A 26,566-nucleotide genomic window follows, 5' to 3' on the forward strand; every position below is an offset into this window, starting at 1 on the left:
GAGTAGACTTTATGACGTGCCTGATTACCCCCTCCCTCCCCTCCCTCCCTCCACCTCCCCCAAAATTCACTGCATCTCCTCCCCACATCCCTCTGCCAGCACTGCAGCCCAGCGGATAACCAAGCGTGGATTAGCAGTGACATCACACTGAAGAGATGGCTGAGCCCGAGTGTGAGGAAGGGTGAGTATGTGGGTGCGTGTGCATGCGTGTGTGTGTGTTAGAGGGGTGTGAGCGTTTTGTGTGTGTTCAAGACTGATTAGACAGTGAGGGTGGTGGTGAGAGGGAAGCGAGGATTAGAGAGCCATCTGAGAGTTGGCTAGGTGCTGACACCACTCCACCTCACCAAGGGCTCAATTTACTGAGGGATCAGACTCATTTATGGTGGGCTGGGATTATTATCAGTTCAATAGGGCAATTTCTTTATTACAGTCACCTATCAACCTGTGAAATATGGACACTTGTGAGACATCTATGAGTGCATGTATCTTGTTTCAGGCATAATCTAGTGCTTTTCTGCTACAATTATGGTATATGAGCAGCAGCTAAACTCTAAAATGATTATGTTTAAATGAAGTAGTAGCCTATTACTCTTACCATGGGATCTGAATGTAATTTTTCAGAGGGAACTTAAAGTGTGTTTGCTATGGTAGAGTACAGGAAAACTGCTGTCTATTTATTTTTTGTTTTTTTTTAGGAAAGGCTGGACACAATAAAACATCTATTAGGAATTTCAGACAAATCCATCCATCATACTTCAACTCCTGGGAGGTTTAAGAGGGCTGTGGTGACTATGGCATTTTTTTTTTTTTTTTTTTAAAGGCTCCAAATCGGATAAGGCCGGCAGCTATGTTTGAGTTTGGGTTTACCTGGAATGTCAACACTCTTAAGCTGGCCTTCTGTATTGAACCCCTTGTAATGCATTGAGCATCACTCACCTGATTCTCAGATGCCCCAGCCCACTGAGAAAACAGGTTTGAGGTAGAACAATAGTGAGTAGAATGAAACACACAAGGCTTAAACCAGTAAAGGAAGTGGAGGCTGTGCCATTATTTGCGTCAGCTTTTTTAACTTGAGAAACCCACTGGGGCAGAGGTCAAAGACAGTCTACTTTTTTTCTCTCATTTAATGCCTCCTAGTTTGTATGTGGAATGACACATGGTGAAAGGAGGGGTGTAGCCTACACATGTCCGCATGGACTATTCAAAATGAAGTTCACTGTCAACCTCAGAAATAGCTGCTTACCACAAAATACCAAATTTCTAAGTGTATTGAGTTGTTATTCTGGAGCTTTTGATCATGTCATGCTCTTTCTCAGCAGGAAACTGAGAATTCATATCACAATTCCTCCTAAGTTTTAAAGTTCATTTGACTTTGCAAATAGGACCTGTATTAGTAGCTATAACACTAATCTACAGTCTAGATATTTTAAGCTCTATCTTGTGCTTAAAAACAACCCACAAGATGCATGTAGTGTTTTTTACAGTCTAGTGTTGGTGTATGAAAGTGAAGACAAAAAAAAAGCACAACCATGGAACAAATGAACAGGTTTGTATCTTTATTATCAGATGACTTTACACAGAGGCAGCAGCCGTCTTGCTTGAACAGCAGACAATAGTTATAGATCCTCCCTCCAGTCTGTCATGTGAACAGAGAAATCTCAACCCTTCATTCCTGAGACACTGAACAAGGAAGTGACTTAGTTTCCACAGGAAACACGTCCAAGGAATAAAAAAGTAACCGTCTCCCAGCTCCGCAACCCGCGTAAATGGTTATAGTTTTCAGTAATTTATAACAGTTTTAAGTAAATAAATCACAACCACTTCAGTCTAGCATTTAAGAATGGCGCGTCTGGTAGTATCGCGAGATTTGCACGTCAGGGTAGAATCCGATGTTGCTACTTTACCCGGGAAGAGAAACATGTCAAATTAGCTAACTCTCGAGCCAGCAAACACAAAGCCGCTGACTCAAGACTTTACTCTGTGTTACATTTACTTCGTTTTAGCTGTAGTCCGACATCGGCTTTCAGGTAACCGACCGCTACCGAGTCCTGCTGGAGCTCTACAGCCCGAAATGCACGGACGCTAGTCACGTTAGCTTGCTAGTTAGTCGACATTAGCTAACAGTTGTTTGAAAACGGCCCGTGTTTATCCGGATTTTGAAAAATGTCCGCGGAGAAAAGGACAAGCTGGATGCTGACTGGTGCTACCGTCGCTTGTGTCACCGCTTTGTACGTGCCCTGTGTCCAGAGGGCTGTCCCCGGGGGAGACTCAGGTTGGTGCTGCTAGCCCCGCTAGCTGAACGCTGCTCTGGTCATGTGGCTTTGTTGTGTAGCCGAGCAGCCAATGGTATGGCGCCTCGGAGCTGCTGCGGCTTCATGGTGCTGTCCGTGGTGCTGCAGGTGCATCAGATGGAAGACAAACAAACACAAACTTCTGCTAACATGACACACGAGGTGACATGGATCTATCCATGCGAGGTGACCTCTGAAGTACAACATACCGAAATACACGTACATATAGATTCTGGATTGCTACAGTATTGAAAGACAGCCTCGCTTGGTGAGCTTCAAATGTATGATTTTTGATTTAACTAAGTAACCACCACAGAGTTGGATTACAACACTGTCATTAAGTGACACGCCAGCACTGATTGTAGTCGGCAGAATATATAATGTAATGTAATTGACTCAGTATTTGACCTTAGAGTAAATACATTTCAGACACTACTTTGGAAATAAAATAGATATGAAACGGTGGCCAGTTCTCTGTTGAAGTTGAATTGGTCATGATTTGTGAAGCATGTTCTGGTTGTTTTTTTTTATAGTATCATGTCTTTTGCTCTCTCTCCACGTTTATCATCCTTGTGTGACTGTCATCAAATTGTCTTTTGCTGTTGGCTGTAAGTTGGAGATTTCATTTCCGTCACCAAATTCCTCATGGCATTTGAAAGTATGCGAGAGGGGTTTTAATAATCAAAAAACAAAGATTTTACCTACTGGATTAACATAAATTTTACATAATTTAAAATACTTATTGGATATATTAACATAGAGATTATGCCCATGATAATTATCACAAAACTTTTGTCACTCATAAAATAATCAGAAAGTTTACCTTGTAGATATTTTAACCTTACACATTTGCTAGATGCTCCATCCAAGTCCCAAAGAGAAAGATAGAGCATTGTTTCTTTTACCGATTTAACTGCTATGCTGGGTAATATAGATGCCATTTGTAATGACAAAGCATTGTTGACAGCCCTTGACTCACAAAATAATTCAGCTTGTTTGTTCAAATTCAAAATGATGTATGTGTGTGCATAAATTTAATCCACACTCCTCTGTAACGAGGCTTAAGAGTGGGCCCAGATGTGTTTCACTCAGCACCTTCCTGTGTGGTGTAGGCCAATCCAACATTCTTGTAATGCAGTTTATTGAAGGAATGCCCTGCACAATTACAAACAGTGTTTAGAAGTGATAGCAAGGTTACAAACTTGTAAATGTGGACTTGAGGGCATGAAGGCTCTGCTTGTTAGGTTTGCACCGCTGTGGCATACAAGCTGCTGCGGCGAGAGGAATGCACATTTTGCAGAATGAAAGCATGCGAAAAGCTCGGCCAGATATGGGCCGAGCAGAGACGAGGAGAGAGCAGGCAATTGGAGCGCTGAGTAGCCCTGCTGGTTGTGCTGCTGTCTAGCGAACGGGGGCCTTTGAAAAAATGGCCAGCCCCTTCTCCACAGTGTTTAGGGACGGTGCAGGATGCCCGCTCTGATAGTGCCAGCTGAACACCCTTCTGAATTCTCCAGGTCTCCGTCTCTGTGTCCTAATCTCTTTAGGTGTGATGTGCCCTGGAGAGGCATGAGCGCAGCCCCGCGGGTACGCTGTTGTCTAGGAATGTGGAGTGTGGAAATGATGGGGATTATGGGAAGACTGGTGTGGGTGCCCATGCTCCACTATCACAAAGACTCTTGGCACCCGTGCTTGCTACCCCGTTGAGTCAATATTTTCCATTTTTAGTATTGGGGCTGCAGAACTCCATCTCTGTGGCACTGAGATGGATGTTTTGGCTCAGTATTAGTTTGAGTTTCCGTGTTGAATGGTGTAAAAAGTGTGCCACTACTGAGGGAAAATGAGTGAAATTGAGAAACCGATGAAGGATGGGAAAGTGTGATGTAAAAATGATGGCAGGTAGCTGGCGGCTCATGCCAGGTGAAATGGAGCTGTGAAAACATTTAAGCTGTGCAGGTGGAGGAGTTCTGACTTCATGGTCCATTAGGCTGATAAGAGTTAGGGCTCCTCATGTGGCAGAAATTTAGGCATCATAATTCACTGTATCGGCAAGGTTGCAAAACACACGAAGCAGCCAATGCCACCTGAAATTCAGCCGCTGTGTTCTATACGGCACCGTGGCTCATATTCTTGCTCCTCCAATATAAGTTTTTATTTGTTTATTTTTAATATGGAGCACACTTAGAGTTTCTTGGGTTTAAAATAAACTGCTCCATCCTGTTGCTGTTTCTCATGTTGCTTGATTTGCACTGAACCAGTGTGATGTGTAATATGACACATTCATTTTGATCTATTCTTTTATTATTTGAGAAAACATAACTTCGACCTCTCTAGTGTAATTTATTTTCTATACTATTTGCAATGCATCATCTATTAGGTGTTCTACATATCTTGGGTGTAGGTGAAGTAATAGACGGATTATCCTGTCAATGGTGATGCAGGACTAGGCCACAGTGTCACTGGCTGTACTGGATGGGAGAAGCCTACTCACCTAGTACCAGTAGAGGGAGCTGTCTTGAACCCAAACATTTATCAATGTCATTTAATCTGAACCAAATTTCAATTTTCATGAGTGGGAGATGCAAACATTGGGTGAGAAATCAGTGTAATTTGAAACGCTCTGGGTATATTCTGGCACAAATGGGTTTGTGCCCAGATACATTAAAGCTTCCTGAAACAGCTTTTAGGGGTTTTCTTTTCACTTTGAGCCGTGCCTCACACAGAGCTTGTCAAAAAATTGTGCAACCGGCTCTTATTTTTACAGCTTACCTCATTCTGTGACTGTCACCAACGTTGCCTTTCTGTTTGTGCCCAACGGACTAAACGAGACATTGAGACACTGGGAGTGTGGGAGCAGGAGAGAGGCACGTAGAACAGCAGAAGAAAAAGGAAAGGGAAAGGACCCTGATGCATGGGGAGGATGGGACTGGAAGCATTATTCTCAGATCAGCATATGTGTGTCTTTGTGTGACAGAGCATTGGAGAGGGAGTCTAATGGTTTGTGTGTGTGTGTTTATATCTGTGTGTATGTGCCGGAGAAGGGGAGGGAGGCATCAGGGGAGAAGCGAGAGATGAAGAGAATGAGCGTGCCGCTTAGGAAATGTCACACTGGGAAGATTTGCAGGTTTTGATCCTGGCAAATTAATGCAAAACCCCAGTGCAAGTATTTGATTTGGGAAAACTTTGGGAGCAGACTTGTCTCTTAATAATAATTATTGGGTTTACATTAATTTCCTCCCCTATTCTCTTCCACAGGAGAGCTGATCACCACTGCTTGTGAGCTGGGGGTAAGTATTAGCTGTATTGTTTAATCAATTCACTCATTAACTTTTATAAGCATTAAGGAAGTTTAATTAAGCATGGGCAGAAAGCAGATTAATTTACTTTCAGTCCACAGGTTTCCCCCCCTTCTTTTCTATACACTTATTTTACTAAGTTGCAAATAGAGAATGCTATAATTTGCAACCCGTTTTTCAAATCCAATTAAAGTCAATGGTAAGGCGATGGCTTTTGTAGGCTTTGCCTTATGTACGGTATAAGGCTTATTATATCCACCCCTCTTTTTTGTGTGTGTGTGTAAGCCGCGAAGAATGAACTAAATCGGGTTAACAGTTATAATAAGTTTTATTATTTAATAAAGTTTATTACGCCGCTGTGATCCTTTTAGGGAGGCTGTGTCGGTGTCACTATGCCAGTAATCCTGCTGTTAGTGCTGCAGTCCGTGTGGCCTGCCTGTCTGCCTTTCAGGCCTCCCCAGGGCCTCGCAGGCCGTCCCTGGGCCCCAGGCTGCTGCCCCCCCCTCGTCTGATCCCCAGAGCTCTGGAGTTCTGCTTCCCCTTGCTCCCTGTGGCCTTTGTCCCTCAGCTGTCCTGTAACTGCATATCTGTCCACTCCTGTTGGCCACACAGCACTCGCTCAACATGCCGATGTTTCCTATATAGCAGTTACCCACCTGTCTGATAGGGTTGGGGTTAGGGTTAATCACCAAACTGTCACCAACTGCAGAGTTGGTATCCTTTTTGTCTTTCTCCTGTTCTCTGCTTCACTTTTTCTGTCTTGCCTCTTGACTTCTCCTGACCTACACGATCCGTCCTCCTAAACCCCTCTCTCCCTGATTTGGACAAAGTTATTTCTACTGTAACCAAAGAGCTTTTGCTGTGTTTGAGGTGACCGGTGAGGTAGTCACACTCTCACCTTTCAGCTCTGTGTTCATTTGAAGCGCTGCCCCTTCTCCCGGCCCGCATGGCTCGTGTTATCAGTGCCAGGGAATGAGTCTGTGTTTAATGACTGAGCCCTTATCTGGGTGGAGGAGACTTAGCGGCTAATTGCTGTGATTGCCGAGATCCCCCAGGCGAGAATGACTGCGGCTTGGAGGTGGTTTGGGGGCTGGGGGTGGTGAGTACCACGTGCTCTATCACAGGCTCTGGGGAGCTGCACTGTCCTTGGGAAGAGGCCAGAGGAAAAGAAGTGAGAAGAGGGAGGAAGAGAGGGAGAGGAGGGCTCTGGTATTATGGCAGAGTCAGTTTGCGGTCAGACAGGGTGGGATGTGCTTCACTCTTCTCTGTTACTGTGGCTCTACTGGCATCTACAGGAGGCAGAAGGGCAACTAGATCTACAACTTAATCACAAAGCGCTGATGATAAACACATTTTTTATTGCTCTGTATCACCATTTGCTTCAGTCTTGCTCAGTGCTCACCTCCAGTATTATTTTCCTAGCATTGTATCATCTCTCTCTCTTTTAATTTCTCCAATGTCTGTGCTAAACAAAGTAGTTCTAAGTGCCACCACATCTCAGACTGCTGCTGCTTACTCAAGCTCATCTTCAATCAAACATTACCTGCTTTATGTGTTTTTAAAAGCTTAGATTTTTTTTGTCATTGTGTGTCTGGATTTGGGTCACTGACTTTGTTATTGTGTGTTTTTAGGTGGCTCATCCTCCAGGATATCCTGTCTTCACCCTACTAGCTCGCCTGGCTATGTGTCTCATACCATCGCTCTCTGCGGCCCACAGCGTCAACCTGATGAGTAGCCTGTTGGGGGCTGCAGCTTGTGGTGCCCTCTGCATAACTGTCTGCAGGTAGGCGCATAAAATCATAAGATTCCTGTCGTTTCCCACAAAATATTGATGTCCTGCCATCGCTGTGATTTTAGTGAAGTATGAGGAGTAAAACTAATCCCTAAAGAGAGAGCGTTCTGTGGATTAGTCATTTCATGATTGTCTTCCACAGATTTATGTCACAAAGTCACGCTTGTATTTGCATGTCTCAAACTCAGATTTCAGGGAAGTACAAAGAAGCCTTCCCCCGTCAGCAGAGGAGCCTTCTAGTGACTAACACACACATCAGTCTGTAGAGTAAAAGTCAGATATCCAAGGAATGTAACAATAGGGATTTTTGAGAGGAGGGGGCTTTCAAACGTTTCCCTAGTGACTTTTTGTGTCTTGATGCTGTCTGGAACAGAGAGTGGTATTTTTGGGTCCTGATGGACCGGGAGTGGCGTCCCTGATCCTCTGTTCAGTATTCAGGAGCAGGGCCCAGCCGCCCTCCTCTCTCCCACCACCCTGCCCTGCCTGTTTACCCATCAGCCACCCGTTGTGAGCGTGCGTGTGTGTGTATGTATATCACAATTATCGTACCCTCCAGCACCCATCCCGACGTCCCTGTTCTCCTGCTCCCCCACTGCCCAGCATGCTCCCAATCCTGACATGGCACGATTTCTAATCTCCCCCTTCTTGCCTCCTGGGTCTTAGAGGAACAGGATCACTAACTCTGCTCCTCCTCCTCTCCCCTCTCTTTTACCACCTCTCTCCTCACTCAGTCATGAGCACAGTTTACACTCTGCATTGCCATCCACCACCCTGCAGTTTCGCCTGCTGCTGACCCCATCATGTAAGGAGTATTTTACCCTTTCCCTCTTTGTATGTGTGTTTATCTCGCATGGTTGGCTGGACTACCTTACATCACCCTTTTGCTGATCTTAGTGATTTTCCACATTGCATTGTTGATGGCAGCTTAGTGTCAACATTTTTCCTTTTTGTCAATGTTTATGCATACTGGGGCATTTCCAGGCATGTCATATGCTTCTGATTTACTCTTCCAGAATAGGAATTGTTGAATATGATGTAATTTCTACCTGCTCTACACTGTGGCAGGCTGCGAGGACCCAGCGACAGTTGGGGGGCGAAAGCAGGTGAAAATGAAGTTGTGCGTGTTCCCAGGTGACGATCAGTACTGGGCCTACTTCCTGTGTGCCTGGCCAATGTGTGCTCGGTGGCAGGTGGTCTGTGGCAGGTCAGGGTACAGGGTCAGCCCTGCTGGAGTAGGGCAGGAGCTGGGAAGGAAATGCACCCCAGGGGACTGGCCTAAAGCCCAGACTGCATCAGTCTTAGACCAAGTCCTTCCTTTCTTTTCTTAAAAGGTGAATCCAAATCTTCCAGCTTTGACCACTCCACCCAGGACAGCCCCCCCCCCCTAGTCTTAATGCATTTGATGAGTTACCAGTGAATTGGGGGATTGGACTCAGCTCTTGGCCAGACATTTGCAGGCCGTTATTTTGAGGCCAAAAAATATCCATGCAGTCTGGGTGATATTTGGCTCCCGGTGTGCATGTTAACTGTAGCCCTTTTTGTAATCTCTGGGGATTTAGATCCAATTTTGGATTATGTTCAAGTAAAAAGTCATTATGATGACCTACAACCCCACCCATCCCCCAACAAGGGGCTGATGGGTAGTGAGGACTTCAGCCAGACCACAGTCACACCATATAAGCTCTTAAGTATGAACATATAATCTACGCTTTCAATTTGAAAAATAAGCATAAAAGGTTTTAGTTGTTATCTGTTCAGGGCCTAGTTTGGGATGAGCTTGTGGGCTGTGGCTCAGCTGGCAGACTGCCTTGTGAGAGGTTGCTGAAGAGGGCAGTATATGAGGGGGTTCGGGAGGTGGGGGAAGGGGGATGGGGGTTCCGGATGGTCAAGACCTCCCTCCTGCTGCTGGCACCGAGGGCAGTGGGTGCTTCGGCCATACTGGGAAGACTGGCATACAGTAGGTGTCAGGCCACAGCCCTGCGGGGACTCTCTGGCCGGGCCTCTCCCTCAGATGAAATGCCAAAACTGACCCGTTGACACCCGTTCATACCTGCAGCGACACCAGTTTCCTCTAAAACAAAATTAAGTTCTGAGATGTCTTTTGTTGTTTTTGTCTCTTCGAGGCCCTCATAAACTTTTTCACTACTTCTTATTTTTGGGTTTGCAACAGCTGAAAAGTAGACTTTTTCCCCCCAAACAAATCATCGCTTTGTGTGATTATTTTCAGATGGCAAAATGTAGTGAAGTTAATACGGGTACTTGAAGGCAGTTTCTCTCGAATTGTAAATTGTAGACCTTGAAATTCATCTGGAATATACCCAACATGGCAAGCCTTTGATGTATCAATTTAAATTAGTCGGCCAGATTGCCGTGTTTAATGTGGGGGAATGTAAGTTGATAGGCTTGGAAGCCACTTCTCTCTCTTGCGTAAGTTAAAATGTAGCACTTAGCCTCCCTTTGATTTGTCAATTACAGTTCTCTTGGCTTGATCATATGGTTTGATGGCCAAATTGCATGTCTTGTTATGTTTTCACACCATGGCCTGACAAGCCTTTGAGGATGGTGGACATAATGATAATTACAATCGATTGCACTGGGAGGTTCACAGAAAGACACATTTGGCCCGTGGAATGCTAAAGGCCTCAGCCACGAGTCTCTGGAGGAATGCACCCTTCATAGCGGGATAATCCAGACAGCTTGGTATTCTGCGCTCTCTCGTTTCACAGTTTATCTGCTAAAGCTGCTCTGAATCTCTGCTACCTGAGAGGAATCTCTCTCCATTCCCGGGCTTATCCTGAGAAACCAGGAGCAGACACGTTAGTGCGCTGACAGCCATCAGAGCAGGAAAAAAACAACCTCGCAACACTCAGTCATCAGCACTTTTTGTTTGATCACATGATTACATAACAGCACCGTTGAATCAGACCAAACATGTCTGGCCTCTCCCTTCCCTGGCGGCCCCTCGAAAAGAAATTGCACACCTGCGAGAGGCTCCTCCACCAAGAGCTGGCCCGTGTAGCACAGCTGATACCTCAGTGGACCGGAGGGTGGGCGTGGTGCCATCTCCTGCCTTGTGCTGCGTCCCCATCTCCTTATAAGGACCTTTACCATATGGTCCTGATGGCACTTTCCCTCCTTGCTCAGGTGGGTTGTTTTTTCCACAGGGGTGGAGTTGTGTGTGTCATGTCGGGGTCATGTCAGGTGCAATGTGTAGGGAGCCTGTGTTTTATTCATTTATTATTATTTGTTAACCATTTGTGTGGTTTTGTTTGGTTTTCTGGACATCTTGAGTGAAAGTTGTGATATCTTGAAAACAGCTGAATGGAGTTGTTCGTTGGATAATGTTCTCACCTCTCCCTGTAGGTGGCAAGCCTGCCCCTCCCTCTCACATCTGCTATGGTCGGATAAAATCTTCATCCCAAGTGGCAGTGCAGAATACAACCAACCCTGTTTTTTTTTCTGAAAATACAGGGACAATTTTAGGTTTGCCTGTTTAAAAAGGCCCCAATCTCTGGACCTTTTGTTCCAGTTTTGCAGTATCTCATCCTTCATATTGTAGTCCAACAGACCTCCTTTACTCCCCCCATCCTCAGCATGACCAATGGTTCCCTCAGGACTCATCCTCTAATACAGTTAAACAGATGTCTAATGAAGATGTTATTTCCTCATTACTGGCTACGGGATAGGGATAGAGAGGAGGAGGGAGGAGGGCTAGATAGACAGCAGAATACAGTACCAGTTTAATATTCCTTTCGCCCGTGGGCCCGAGATTGTGTCTGCCTCGGACGTCAATATTACATTCCTCACCCACCACAGGCAGTCTTAATAAGGCACCAGGCACGGAGACGGATCAGACTCGGCAATTACAATTCACCCAGAATTAGTTAATGGAATCTATACAGCAACATTTATATATCAGTGGTGTGTGCCTAATGACTTTGTTGGAAAAAGGAGCAATAAAAATGGCATTCAGTGAATTGCATAAACACAGGATTTTTCTAAATTGTTTTTTTTTTCCCTCTTCCTGTAATTTTTGTGTGTTGGGTGGAGATTAAGATGGCATTCTGGGAGAAATTGTCATGTCAGTGGCTGCATTGTTTGAGCAGAATTGTGGTGATTAATTTTACACGCACTTGGAGCACTGGAGCGCTCTCCTGGAGGAGGGGTGTCTAAGCGGCAGAGCCGGGTCCCTTATTTACCCTCTGTGCAAGCAGTCAGCCTCCTCTACACACACCGGATGAGGCAAGAAAGAGAGAGAAGTGCCTGGTTTGGTGATTGGCTGAAAATTAGGCTGTGACAACCAATATTCAAATATACTGTTTTTTATAATCACATAGAAAAGGGGATTAGGTCTGGGCAATAAGGCAAAAATGTTTAAATATTTTTTTCACTCATAGTATCAAAAATATGACGATGATCTGGTGATGGTTATTTGTTCCTTTGGAGGGTAGTTTCACAACAAATAATTTATAAATGCCCGAACAAGTAGACTTTGAGTATTATAGTCATTTAGTGCAACTGCATTAGTATTTGTAATATGACGAAATGATATCAATGATATATCCATAAAATTATTAGTTGTGACAATATGGCAAAGTTCGGCTAAATTACATATACACTAACCAATGCAAAAATATGTGTTCCACTGTTATGGTCCACACATGTATCAAATTAAATCTTCATTTCGTTGGTCTTTAATTTGTTATACATGATCAATTTAAAGAGCCACTCAAGGAATTTGATATTTCATTTCCCAAATTTAAGTGTTAAATTTAGAATTGACAAAACGAAGCAGTAGAAACCAAGATATCTTGACTTTATGTCCGAGGTAAAAGACGAGCCCTCAAAACATTGGGTCCTACGTTTTCCATATTACAATACATAATACAGCACCTTCTGCCTGATTAATGTCCTTGTCTTTCCAACCCTGTGCCCTCAGTTTGTTGCATAGGCCTCCTGCTTAAAGAAACTAGTCTCCGAAAAACAAAGCCAGAGATAATGATGTCATCAGGGTCAGTCCTTGAAACTTTGGATGGCTTTTAGTTCATAAAGACTGAATAGTGTCACAGATACACTGAGCATGACGTGTAAAACTGGTGGTGTGAAGGGCAGATTTTTATAAAATGATATCATCTTGTCACGGTAAACAAAGATGATACATTATAATGCCGATGACTGAATAATGTTGCTCAACCCTCAGATGTACACTAATGTGTTTTCAAACTTTAAATTTAGTAGGATGTTTTGATTTTCTTGACCAATCGTATCATTTAAATGCATGTATGTTTGTATATCGGTTTCCACTTGGCTTTGAAATTTCAAACCAATGACACTTACCACTGTCATATAATAGCTACTAAGTACCCTGCCTGGTGTCCTGGCCAGAGGAGAGCCCTGGGGTGCCAGTGAGGGCCAGCTGGAAACCTAAAGCCTCAGCCCGAGCAGGCCACCTCCTCTCTCGGGCTCTCTACCCTCTTCAGGAATGTGTGATTCTTTTCCAGCGCTGCCTCCCCAAACCACCACTCGGTTAGAGAACAGAGCAGCGCTGATCCGCGATGGCACAGCTGTGGTATTGTCTGTTCCCCGGGGTGGTGTGTGACAGTGGCTCCCTTGGCCAGCTCCATTGTGAAGCCTCATTCAGCGCAGAGTGCTGGTGTAGGCTTTTTGTGTGCTGTTATTTAGCACAGACGACTGGTGCTGGCGTCGTCTCCGGCCCATACACTAGAACTGAGGGGGTAAATGAGGCAGGTCCCATTTTGACACTTCAAAGTGATTATACACAGCTTTTGTTGTGTCCTTGAAGGGGACATTGCGCACCACAGCCTGTTGTATCTTTGTCATATGTTGGTTTTTTATTCATTACCTTTGATCTTCCCCTTCTCATTTTTGCGATGAGATTTTATAAATTTTACTTCTGTATGTATCAATATTGTAATTTCCTTCTCAACTGCTTACATGACTTCCAAATGTGTGCCTATTCAAGACTAAATGCTAATATTCATCATTCAGTTAATTACCCAAGTGATGACGTACATGTGTTTGGCAGGGGCGGATCAGTTCAGGGGTAGAATAGTCTCGTTGTCAGCTGTATTATTCTCCTGCCATGTCTCAACCAGGCCATTGTCATTGAGCCACAACATTTCATCACAGCAGCATCCTGCACCGCATTGAGTTGTGATAACAGGGAACATGGCCACACTGGTGTCAGAATGTGTCCTGCTTTTATCTGCGCGCCCTGGGAGCAGCCAGCCTGGAGAATGAGCTGCGGAGCGGCTGAGAGGCTGACTGGGACCCAGGTGGTCCCACGCAGACAGACAGGTCATTTACAGCCCGCACTGTACACACATCACTGGGCTCTTACGGACTGACAAGCTCTAACAGAGAGATTTGTCAGGCACTCAGGGAGAATAAAGAAGTCGAAGAACAGAAATGTGTGTGTGTGTGTGTGCATGTAAGTGTGTGTGTCTGAATATGTGAGTGTGAGTGCTGCCTGGCTATCAGACGGGGGGCTTTCAGAGGCAGGAACAGACTTGGTGTAATAACACGAATGTGGACCCCCACGACTGTTCCTAACCCTTTGCTACCCCCAAAACCAGCCCCCCTGCTAGGTGTATGAGCCATGGGTTAATTGTCATGCAGGGAGGTAAAATTATGGGTGCGGAGGGTCTCTGCACCTCAACAAAAGTCCCCAATCTGCCCCCCTCCCACCCACCCCCTCCACCCCCACTCTGCACCCTTCTTCATCCTTCCTTCAAGTTACAACTAATTCCTGGAGCGGTGCAGTGAGAAAGGCTCTGCTATCTCTTATTAAGACCCACTCCTAGACACCCCATCAACACAGTTCACCCCCCCACCCCCCACCCCCTTTAAGTGCACACACATATACATACTCATCCACCAAGCTCGCCTTACACTGAGCACAGAGGAAAAATAGTGGAGAGTAGGAGAGAGAAAACCCAAGAAAAAAAGGGGGAAGTAGTCAGCAAGCAAGAGTTTTTTTTTTCTACCCTTCTCTTGCTCTCCCTCTCCTTTTTTTCCTGATTTACCGCGCTTTCCTCAGAAAGCTCCATTGTTCCCCTAGCCTAAGTCTCATCAGGCCTTTTGTGGCTGACTATCACAGCGGCAGGCAGAGAGCTGGAAATGTATAAATGGTATCATGCCTTGTGATTAATGGCGGTGCTTATGAGTCAGGTCTGATAACGGGCCTGCTCTCTACTCAATTTCAGATACCGTTAATGGAATCTGTCTTCTGCGATTGTAATGTGAGAGCGCCTAATTTGCTATGGAGCTTGAAGCTGTCACCGGCAAGGGATTGTGGGGTCATAAGGGACCTGGCAGCCGTTTGGCCTGCAGCTTGTATCTGCGGTGCTGAATAGAGCAGCTCTCTGCCTGTCAGTTAGCTGATAGGCTGATGAGGACTCTAAGCCACTCCACACAATGGCGGAAAGGGCCATACTGCCTGACTTCCCTAATTGTCGAGCCCGCTCATATTTCAGAGCCAGCATGCCGGGGACTGGGCTGCTTTTTTTTTTCTTTTCTCTTTTTTCCCCCCTCTCTCTTCTTGAACTTTTTTCTTCCCTTTTCTATATTTCATCCTTCATCCCGCACACTGTCTCACCCCTTTAACGCATACTTCTCTGCACTATTTTCCTTTTCTTTCCCTTCTCGCTATCATTTGTCGCCTCTCTCTCTCTCTCTCCCCCTCTGTCTCTCATTTTAGTAAGTGGTGGGTCTTAGCGTATGACAGATTATCCCAAGTTTGCTTCAATTACCGCAAAGGAGATGGAGACAGTACAGGAGAGGAGGAAGGGGAAAACTTTTGTGCACACATTATATTTAAGAAGCTGAGGATAAAGTGCTATCTCTACCACGGTGGTTTCTGTGCCAGTCTGCTCGAGATCAACCGGCTGCTGGGGAGGGACTTCTCATGATATGTGAATTGCCCCAATTCACTAAGAGTGTTTTTCAAGGTCTTGTCCGAGAAGCAAACTTGGGTCGTAGAGAGATTATAATGGGTCCCCAAATTAGTCTGAGGGAAAGCGGTGCCTTTTTTTTGACTGCAGAATTTTAATTGTGCGTGAAGCTGCTGACTCTGTTGTTTTGCCTTTTTTGTGTCAGTGCAGTTTAAGTTTCGCCAAATAAAATATTTAAAAAAAAAACCACTCAGACCTCAGTAGCCTTTCAAACTGATTCACAGTTTGGCCAGAATTGGTAAATCTGTATATTTTTAGATAATTCTTTCTTTTTTTTTTTTTTAGATCAAATTAAAGTTGAGTGTTGGTCTCTTCTCCCTCCCCTCAGGTTGACGGGTCCGGGCCCGGGAGCAGTCCTGGCTGGAGGGCTGTTTGCTGTGTCCAGGCTCGGCTGGCAGTGGTCCATGGTGGCAGAGGTCTTCACCCTCAACAACCTTTTTGTCGGGCTGCTCTTCTTCCTGATTGTCAGTTTTCACTGTGCTGAAAAGGCAGATCAAAGGAGGAAGGTAACCCAGCGCAACATGTTCATTTTCTCTGATGTCACATGTCATGATCAAAATAATTTCACACTGAGCTCTGAACTGTGCTGCTCTGAACTTCTTGCCCTTGTCAGATTGCTCATTGGGGAGCACTGTGTTGTGGCCTGGGGCTCTGCAACCAACACACCCTGGTGCTCTATGTAGCCGTCATCATTCCCTGGGTTCTTCACCGATTGTACTCCCATCAGGTAGGCCGTTGGGCCTCGTGTATCAAAGCTCACATACAATGTTATTTAAATCTCAAGACAGACAAGAAAACCAGTTTCTCCATTGTCTAATTTATAGATCGTAAGAGTTTATCAACAGGCCTTAGAGCGATTTTTCTGGCAGATGTATAGATAGATTTTTCTGAAAAACCTTTTTTTTAAATCTCCAAAGTCCTCATTACTATTATATTAATAAGAATAATAATATTATTATTGGTAATAGTAGTAGTAGTAGTATCGTTAGTATCGTTATTGCCATTATTATAGTGAATTGCCAGATACTTTATGTAAGAGCAGTAATTCACAATGTTTGACATACAGTTTTGGCAACATAAAGACATTAGTTTGAAAGTGTATGACCCATGTGACATTCAACAGGAACTCTCTTTTTGGGGCCTCGTGTCTCTGGGAGTTTGTTTCCTCGCTGGCTTCCTGCCGTACGTTTACCTGCCTGTCTCCTCCTACCTGAACACCGCCCGCTGGAGCTGGGGGGATCAGACCACTCTGTCAGGACTGCTGACCCACCTGCTCAGGGCTGAATATGGCACCTTCAGTCTGGTGCGTGTTGCTCACCCTTCTATTTTTAGAGTAAAACTGCTTTTTTTAATCTTCCATCCATCTGTTTTTAGCTCGTTCCCTTTTTTTGTGTTTCCAGGCAAAGACAGAGAACCTCGTGAACTTGACCACGATGCTACAGTAAGTTTCTGCGGCAGATTTTTGAAACTTGTCCTTTACAATAAGTTGTTTAAACATTTGAAACATAAGAACAACTGGCTGTATGCATTTGCTACATAGGTCCATACTGTACCTGCACTGTGCATATTGATAAGTCACCGTTATTCAATATTTCCACGCATCTTTGTCTGCAGTATGCAACTTTACATGTACAATATTGCGTGCAGTGGAACTAATATTTAATTTTTATTATTAATGAATTTATTTACCACTGTGTTTAATCAAATAACTGATTAATTGTTCAGTCTATAAAATCTTCCAAAACTGATAACTGATAATAAGTAAAGTCATAAAATTGCCAGCTCCATCTAAACAAGTCCATTCGGCTGTCTGTCTGTCTGTTTTTGGTGTCTTGCCTTAACTTAGAAAGTAGATCGTAAGATATTAGAGTTGGGCAGAAACAATAGATGTAACTGTACTGAGTTGATGTGAAGCACATAGAGGGCACACATGGTTCTAGAGACGGAGGACCCAAACGCACTCTGTGCCGGTTCCGGTGTTTAACACAGGTTTAACCACAGACACATCAGTCTCTTTTGAGAGCCCAGAGTCATTTCTGCAGCCGTTCTCGTTTTCTCCCTCTCTCCTCTCCCCAGCAGCTTTTGTTCTTCCCATTCCACTCTCTCTCTCCCATCAAAGCAGAACTGAACCTGCTTAGAGGGCCAAATCGCTGTGTTCTGTTTCTCCAGCAGTTTGAAATGATCACTCAGCTCTGGTGTTTAAGCGTGACAAGCTGTGATGACAGACACTGCAACAGAGCTGGAGAAATTGTATTTTTCCACTCCAGCACCCCCCCCCCCACCTCCTCCACCCGATTCCCCCCCTCCCCTGCTCCCCACTTCCACCACCGCCACTACCACCACCACCACCGCCACCGCAGTCATCCCACTCCCGGTATCTTTCTCCAGCTGACGGGATGGGGGTGTATGTGCGTCTTAAGACCCCCCACTACTGGCCCCCCCTCTGCCAGGCACCCACCCCTTCCCATCACCCCTGCTGCTTGATGGACAAGCACACCTTCAAGATGGGGAAGAGAGGCGAACATGACAGGCATATCGCACTGGAGACGTAAACCCACTGGAGAAGCTGACACACACACTCACAAACACTCACTCGCGAGCACATTCACACATAGTGTACATTGGGAGATATAGAGACTCAATAAGCTGTCAAATAGAGATGGGTATTAAGGAAGAGGCAGGAAACTATCTCTCTGCTCTGAGCAAGCGCTCTGTGACTGACAGGCGCTGTGAGGAGAGGATGGGGCAGCGGGGGGGTGGATGACACAGTCATTCGTATCTGTCAATCCGATTGAAAGGAGGAACGCACAGTCCAAGGAGTTTGTTTTGATAGGGGATGGAGGGCATTTAATAATTGGTGTCCTTGACTTCAGTAGCAGGGTGGATAATTCAGCCTGCCTTTGGTGTCCATCATATATGTTTATGTGTGTGTGTGTGTGTGTGTGTGTGTGTGTGTGTGTGTGTGTGTGTGTGTGTGCGTGCAGAGCTCAGATGGACCACTGCCTTGCAGACCTTTCCCTTCCTGTTTTGGTGCTGGCAGGAGTAGGTCTGCTGCTCTCCTCATTGGACAGGTAGGAAGACGCCAGCATACAAAACACCACACTCTGTGACACACACACACACAAAATCACATCTCGCCAGCCACTTCACCCAAATATCTAATCCCCCGGAGTAAAAGAAGGGAACAAAACCACTGACAAAATGCTGATCTTAGGAAAAAAGAATACAAAAAACCACAGAGGCACCTAACTGTCAAGCTGTCGTGACGCTCCACATTCAAATCAAGTGGGGGTTGATGCGTATTTGGGATTTTCAAAAACATGTTGGTGTGTGTACAAGTAAATCTCTGCTCGCATGTATCTGTATGTGGCAGAGTGGCAGTGTGATCCAGTAATTTATTACAGTGGTGCCTTTGCTGGGGTCTGTTGGGTGGAGCTGATAAAGCCTAGTGAAGCCCTGGGGCTCTGTAGGGCATCGGCCAACCACCCCCCCCTTGTTTCCCCCTCTGCTGGGGTGAACTTTGATAATTTTGGCTACATACACACAGGGATGAAAAAGAGCAAGGTCATTTTAAAGGATGCTAAAAGAAACATACAAAAAACGCTTGTAGGTAAAAACTATACGGACATATTTTACTCAGAAATCTGGATTAATCTTTTCAACTATTGTTCATAATGTGACAAAACTGGAGGATCAGTAGTGTGTGACAGTGACCGGCCAGTTAAAACTATCAAATCAGTCTTTTGGCAGGAAAACCAGATGGATTTCTCTCTTGCTTGAAAGAGTTCCTCAGGTTCAGATGATGACTTGTTTTTGCCATAAGGGTAACGTGTTTTCTTTTTAGTGTATAAGTACATTTTACAGCTGTACTGTAATGAGTTTGTGATTCAGCAGTTGGCACCAGCTCATTATGACTCAGTCTGCATTAGAAAATCAATCATGCACCTCTTAGCTGGCTGGCATATACATTTGCTCTAGGGCTTTTCAACCCTGCATTAATATTTTCATGGACTTATTCACAACAAGTATATTTTTTACAGAGTAAACACAGAAAATAATACTTTAGACTACATATACAGTAGGGAAATATATCTAGAGTTTATCCAACAATATTCATGAACTGATCATGAAAATGAGAACAATATTTACACATAAATAATTAGTGGTCTCATGGCCTTTCCTGTCCTAGGACATGTCGCCCAGTGTCCTGGCTGTTAGCTGCGATGCTGGTGGTCTACTCAATGTTTTTTGCTTGGAGAGCCAACCTGGACATCAGCAGACCCCTACTGCTTGGAGTGGTGAGTTATCAGTCATGCTGTCTCTTAAAGCTGCTGTTAATATAATTTATCTGCACTGCAGTGGTCACAAAGTCTGCTTGAAGACTGAGTTGTACTTAACATTACAGCACAGATTTCTATGTGTGACACTGTGTTAAAAGGGAGGGTATATATCCTGGGACAAGAGCACTTGAACAGTAGCACCCAAGCTGATACTGGAACAGGTGCGTGAGTGAAACACATAGGAAACACTGGTGTGTGTGTTTGTTTGTGTGTGTTTGCCACTTCCTGCAGGTTGAGCGTTTCTGGCTCCAGAGTGATGCTGCAGTGTGTGTGCTGGCAGGCCTCGGCTTGAGCCAGACTCACACCGAGCTGGAGAGGAGGCTGGGCCGTGGGGGGGTGTGGAAGACCGCAGGCTGGGTCCTCACTACGGCTCTGCTGGCACATATGGTGCACACCAATCACAGGTGAGCACTGCAGTCAGTTACAGTGACAAAGTTACAGTCAGATGTGATTGGAAACTTAAGATGCTGTCCATACATATTTGAGGTATATTTTATATTGTTTAGCTTAACAACACAGAGTTTCAATGCATCATTATCAGGTAAAATTGCAGACAATACATTATATAAAATCTCATTTTACATAAATAATTATAGTTACTAGATCAATGAACTTGACCAAAAACACACACAGAAACCTTTCAAAAATGGTCGCACTGTCAAGATGGATCTTCAGTGTTGTCTTCTATTGCCATTTGCAAGTTTAGTGCACATTCAACACCTCATACCTTCAATGACACTTTCCTTATCTAATTTTAGTTGTGTTGCACTTCCACAGTGATTCAGTGAGCTTCAATAGTTTTTTGTGTCAGGCTGCTCATGTGATCTGTCCAGTCCTGTGTACATTTATCTGTCGAATCAGTCTTATTTTGAAATTTTTGCTGTTGCCATAGCTACACTGGAGCCAAATATGTCCAAAGTGACTTCTAAGTACTTCAGTATAGTAAAGTTAAAGTCAAATAAAAACTCCCCTTTCATTCTAGTTTCTTCTAAAATCCCCCTGCATAAGTTTTCCCTGAGTCAACCCGATTTGTTTCTCCTCTGTGCTTCATACCGAAGGTCTGAACTCCGCATGTCAGGTTTTTCTCTGCTCACCCCATGGTTGGGGCTAAAGAGAGGCACGGTTAGCACATAGATTCCACTCGCAGAGCTCAGTCTGAGATGTTAGCTGTCCGAGAAGGCAGATTACACCAGCGTAGTGCTGGGGAGTGCCAGACAGCCATCACTGAGCGGCTTTGATCAAGGGGAGAGCATGGCCTGTGCTGTCAGAGCCATCACACCTGTCTCCCCATGATTAGATAGGCAGCCAGAGCGCTCTGCAGAGGGGATGGGGCGGGGGCACTGACAACTTACCCTCAGAGCACCTTGAAAGCGTACCTACAAACACCCGCGCGCGCACACACAGAGTTCTACACATCATCACACACATTTCTAAGCAGGGGTAAGGATGCACTCAACCTCGTTTTAAATGCAACCAAACACAACTTGTGTTTTGATGATGTTATACACTGTATGACTGCAAATGTACTCATGATTGTAGGGAGTGTGATCAGAGCAGTAACAGAGTGGTGGAGCGGTTCGGCAGGGAGCTTCTGGCCTCCGTCCCAACAGACTCCATCATCCTGACCAGAGGAGATCTGCCTGGAAACTCCCTGCGCTACTTATACTACTGCGAGGGTGTGCGGCCTGATGTACGCCTTGTAGACCAGGAGGTCAGAGCTTTGATTTCTCCACTGTCTTGTCTTGGTTCAGTCAAACACTTCCCATTGAAGTTTTTGTATGTAAGAATGTAGTCTCATTAGGAACACCTGAATTTCAGAGGTCAAAGTAAAGTTCCCTTTGAAAAACATGTTGGAGTATTATAAATATAGATAACAAAAGAAATACTAAGTGGCCACCAGAGGAACACAGATTTAAACTGACACTGTTTTGTGTGTATTGTACTGAAATTTTACATTCTTTGTCATAGTATTATATGCTTAGAATTTGTATATATGGTGCATTAAAAAAGGAGGTTTCTTAATTCTGAAAAATAAAAAAGCAAAAGGGCAGAATTTATGATGAAAAGGAAGATTGCCTTTCAAACAATATCTATGCCTTTGGTGTGTGATAATGGACTGGAATTCATATAAAATGCATAAATTACAGCCTGACATCCAGACGTCTCTTCTAGGCTTTTTTCTTTGGATACATACTCACTATGTAGATCATACATTAATATATCTCTTTATCAACGTCACAATCATAAGTGGCTTTAAGTCTGCAATGTAATAAAAACAGAAGATAAAAACAACAGCCCCCAACTTCAGACTCTTTAGGCAGGAACAAGTAAATCCTTTTCTTTATGTAAATTGCGCGCTGTGGTAATTCTCTAACTGCTAATCACAGTGAATACAAAGACTTCAACAGAGTTGGTGATACCCTCTCCTTTTTTTCCTAGATGATGACGTATGCTTGGTATGTGGCCAAGCTCGCGCAGCACCACCCTGGGGTCCACTTCCCTGGCCGCTGGTGGGATCCGCTGCACCCGGAGGGGAAAGACACCTTCAGTCTGGAGCAGTTTCTGTCCCACAACACGCAGTGAGTCACCGGAGAGCAGAGAAGGAGCAGAATAAAGGGATGGTCTGAGCAGATAAATAGAAGGATGTTTAATGGAGAGACAGAGAGTGAAATGGGAAGGCAACAATGGTCCAGATGAACAAGTGGGCGATCTAATGAGGCAGAGATCAGTGGGATGGTTGACACAGCGGTGAGTGCAGGGAATAGATAAGCTCATAGAACTGTTGAGGCCATAAAAGGAGTTTGATGAAGTACAGAAGTCGACTAATCTACTTGATTTGGTTAAACAGTCTCTGATGGACTTATAGCTGCTCCCTGCTCACATTCACTCCTCCAGGAGGAACCGAGACCCAGACACTGGCAAGAAAAACCTGTTAATACCAAGGCCACCAGGGGGCAGTGTTTGCCAGGCCAACATGCCTGTCTCTCTGTGGGGCAACACTGACCTGTGGGGATTAACCCTCAGGGCTCGAGCCTTTGGTGAGCAGCACTGGGCTGTAGGGAAGCTAAGAGATGTTATGATATGAGGAAATGTTTGTCTTCATGGTCTTCCTATGTGTCTCATCATCAACACTCCCCATGGAGATAATAAGTGAGGATGTGAGCCACCCCCCTATCTGATAGTTTGTATCTGTTTCTCTGCAGGAGGGATGTTGTCACCTGCATCGGGCTGTCCGATGGAGACCCGAGCTGGGAACGTAGCTTCTCTCGCTGGCCCCTGGGCGTGTGTGACTACTTAGTGCCGGTTAAGAGGCAGTTTCATCCTGAAGAATGGACTCGCCGCACTCGCAATATCTACAACTGGAGCGAGCCACACAACAGGTGTGAACACAGATAAAAACAATTATGCCTCTGAACAGGGTTGTCTTTAACCCCACTAATGATTTTTTCCTCCGTCATCTTGCTCCACGCTGTCTGACAGTATCACATGTGTTCTGTATCAGTGTGTTGCAGCTCCTCTTTGAAGTTAGTGTTTGTCTATCAAGTGAAAAACTTCTCGGTGTTACAGATATCATTTTGTACACATTTCAAAGGTCAGCCTGGCATATTTGATATTTTTGGAGACTTCAATAACATTTAAACGACAGTTCTGTCGGTTTAAACAATGTTTGGCTCCACAGTTTGTCCCACTGGTGAGTTAGTGACGTTTAAAGGGGTTAGATTAGCAGGATGTCTTTTTTTTCTCAGGCCTACTGTCAGCCAAGAAAATAAATAAATCCTTTGGCACATTTTAATCAACTCAAACTAGAACAGTTCATTTTAGAGAATACAATGTATCATACATGATAAACTCCCATCAAATTAGTCATCGGCATGAATTTTATCACCAGCAGAATCTCTCGTCTCTCTGTGGTCTTCAGTTATCCTTCCACAGACTCCACAAAGCTTCCCTCAGTGAGGTTGTCCTCTGTTCTCCGTGCTGTGATCCAGCTCTTTGGGAATTCAACCAGAGCAAGACATTAGGCCCTCAGCCATTTGAAATGAGACTGAAGATGAAAAATAATGAGTTTCTTATTGCGTTTTGTCAATAACTGTGTCAAAAGTGGAATTAGTCAAAGCTCCATATTCTGTTGCTGTTGCCAGCAGCCCTTCATTCACTCAGATATCCACGGCTGAATACTGTGACATTATTTCCCGCACCCTCACGACAAGCGTGTCCGCCAATGCCCACAAGCCAAATATTAGCTCGGGAACCCTGCTAAAATATTCTTTTGAAGAAGAGGTCAAGTGTTTACAGTCAACAAAGTGAAAAAAGGGAGATGTGGTTTTACTCCATGTCTAATGTGGTAGCTGGTATTGTTGCGCAGTCATTTAATGTTTATGCAGCAAACATTGATGTTTAGTGTATCAAAACCTGCACAGTTGAGTGGAACAATATATTCACGCAAATAATCATTTATAGTTAGTGGAACTGTGCACTAGCGAACGCCTGAAGCTGTTTAGATAAAGAATTTTTTTTTTTCATGTGTGAACAGTTTCCATCCTGCGTCCTGGGAGCGTGTTGCTAATGAGGAGATGTGGCAAGCCAGGTACAGTGAACTTTTTTTTTTTCCAAGATGCATTGGTTTTTTTCTTTAGAGCGGTTGTATCCTTTAGTGTGCAGATAAAAAGCTGCGTCACAGTGCATACGGGCCCACTAGGACATCTCCATAAACCAGTCTTGTGTGGTAGAGCATCTACATGTACATTCTATTTGGTGGTGGCATCTACATAAATCACTCCATTGGAGTGGTGCGTCTGAGAGTGTGGATCTGCATGGCTCATCCATCCAGCACTTAGCCCTGAGCCTGCGTGCTTTGTTTCAGGATGAAGACGGCTTTCTTTCTGTTTGACCTGGCAGAAAGGATGCAGGGAGAGGGGAAAGCTCGCCTCTTTGAGCTGTCTTACACTGTGAGTCTGACCTCAACTAACATGCAACAGCACTGTCATTTACCATAAAGGTGCAGATTTAAGTGCCAGACAAGGCAAAGTATGACATATTCAGAGGCTTTGCATTTTGACATTTTCAGTAACATCTGTTTTCATGTGTTTTTCTCTGTGCATACGCGTGTCTGTTTTCTGGACAGCTGTATAAGGAGATTGTGGAGGCCCACTCAGACTACCCTCCAAACTGGGACAAGAACTTGGCACTCGCCTGCGAGAGGCTGCTCCGCTCAGGTCACCGGGGCTACAGTCCAGACAGCCTGCTGACCTGCAGCGCCCAGCACTTCGGTCTCTACTTAGAGAAGGACCCCACAGACCCCCAGGCTCCTGCCATACGCTCGGCCATTACTCACCTGCTCAAAGAGAGAGACAGGCTCCGCCAGAGCCGCAGGCAAACCCCATGAAGAGATCCAGGGAGACCTACATGGAGCTGGCACACAGAGTGTGCTGCGAGCCCAGGCGGAGTGTGAGGCAATGGGGACCAGGTCCGAGCCAATGTGCCTCTTGTCATGGTTCAAGAGTGTTGCTCCAGAAGGACACAGACTGATGCAGTGGCGTTTAGCTTAATGGACTTGGCCGAGTTGGACTTGGACAGGTTTGGACTTGGACTTGGGAGTGCTGATGTGGGAGCACTGGTGTCCAGTTATCTAGTTATCTAGTTTGTGCAGAGTTCTTTGTTCAGAACTCTGCACAACTCGGACTGAGCCACACTTCATTCATTGTATGTTTACAGTGGACCAGGGACAGAGCTTGACTTCAGGAAACCTTGACTGACCCCAATCAAGCTGTGCGTGTTCCCCCTAAACGCACCATTCAATTGCTTATCGTTACATCTCGTTCTTTTTTTTTCTCTTCCTCTCCTCTGCTGATTATTTTGCCTCAGCCACTGCTCCACTTCTCTTTTTCTCACATTAGGATGGCAAGGCCCAGATTGAGGGAAACCCAATTTGGGGGCAGAAATGGGGGATTAGAGCAGCTGTTTAATCTAGGACAGACTTGTGCTGTGCCACACTACGCATCACCAACTCTAGCCACCCACCCCTCTCTCCATCACTCAGTCTATCTTAGATGGTCCTTTAAATGTTTAAAACTAATGGATGAGTGTTTTTTTTCTCTCTATTCCTTCCTAACCAGTGGGTTATAATCCCTCATGGATTTAAATGAAATGTGAAATGTCACAATGCCAGGGACCCTTTTAGAGGTGCGTTTGTGCGCTTGCATTTGTGTTGATTTGTGTCTGCCTGTCTACGTGTGCGTGTGTGTGAACATGCTTAAATCTCCACCCAAGCTCTTTCCTTTGCTGGAACCACATACAAAACATAGTCGATAAATAGATCGACACACGGAAAAAGCAAAGTACTTTGATCATTATAGAAGCACAAACACATGCAAACTCCAAGACACGCATGTAGACACACAAGTCTATCAGCTTCCAGGAAAATGGACTTACAGCGCTGTGGTTAGTGAGGAGGCGGTGTGGCACACAAGAAACAGACCAGCATCTGTTGTCTTTGACGTGTTCGCAGGATCGGACATCTCGCTTGTACACAGTTTTTGTGCATATTGGTGCTGATGTTAATAAGCCTCGTGGCGGGAAATTTGTCAAGCAGAGGTCAGACCAGTGTATTGCTATAAGCTTTATAAAACACTGCTGAAGGAGCCTGCTGTTTGAGATACCACTAGAAAGCGAAGGACAGTAAGTGTACGTGTAGTTTTCTCAGAATGTAATCTGCCCTCTGTTTGCAGGCCTGGTTAGCGGCTGTCAGCTGGCTGGATGATGAGATTCAACCTGCTGTAGCACAGATGGTTTGGTTTCTCAAAAAAAAAAAAAGGGAAAACTGTCATTCTGCTTTCAACAGATTAAAATATTCCAATAAAGATTTTGTTTATTTTAA

At 44.8% G+C, this 26,566-nt stretch overlaps 1 protein-coding gene across 1 annotated transcript; it reads left to right on the top strand.

Annotated features, from left to right (window-relative positions):
* Positions 1–1,683: 1,683 nt before the first annotated feature.
* tmem260 (transmembrane protein 260) lies at positions 1,684–26,566 on the top strand. Its single transcript, XM_085767154.1, has 16 exons — positions 1,684–2,272; positions 5,544–5,575; positions 7,216–7,367; positions 15,678–15,855; positions 15,963–16,076; positions 16,473–16,652; positions 16,750–16,790; positions 18,334–18,420; positions 19,539–19,647; positions 19,921–20,093; positions 21,229–21,400; positions 22,129–22,268; positions 22,893–23,069; positions 24,224–24,277; positions 24,554–24,638; positions 24,815–26,566. Exons 1-16 carry the CDS (start codon positions 2,164–2,166, stop codon positions 25,073–25,075), a joined length of 2,064 nt encoding a protein of 687 aa, XP_085623280.1. The 5' UTR covers positions 1,684–2,163; the 3' UTR covers positions 25,076–26,566.

The sequence above is a fragment of the Trachurus japonicus genome, chromosome 22 (assembly GCF_045865225.1).
Source record: "Trachurus japonicus isolate A0001 chromosome 22, Traja_1.0".
NCBI lineage: Eukaryota > Metazoa > Chordata > Actinopteri > Carangiformes > Carangidae > Trachurus > Trachurus japonicus.

Excerpts from the sequence above, each read along its gene's own strand:
- tmem260 (XM_085767154.1), top strand. The coding sequence starts at position 2,164 with ATGTCCGCGGAGAAAAGGACAAGCTGGATGCTGACTGGTGCTACCGTC. Across the intron at positions 2,273-5,543 it reads TGTCCCCGGGGGAGACTCAG|GAGAGCTGATCACCACTGCT; the intron begins GTTGGTGCTGCT and ends TCTCTTCCACAG. Across the intron at positions 16,653-16,749 it reads AATATGGCACCTTCAGTCTG|GCAAAGACAGAGAACCTCGT; the intron begins GTGCGTGTTGCT and ends TTGTGTTTCCAG.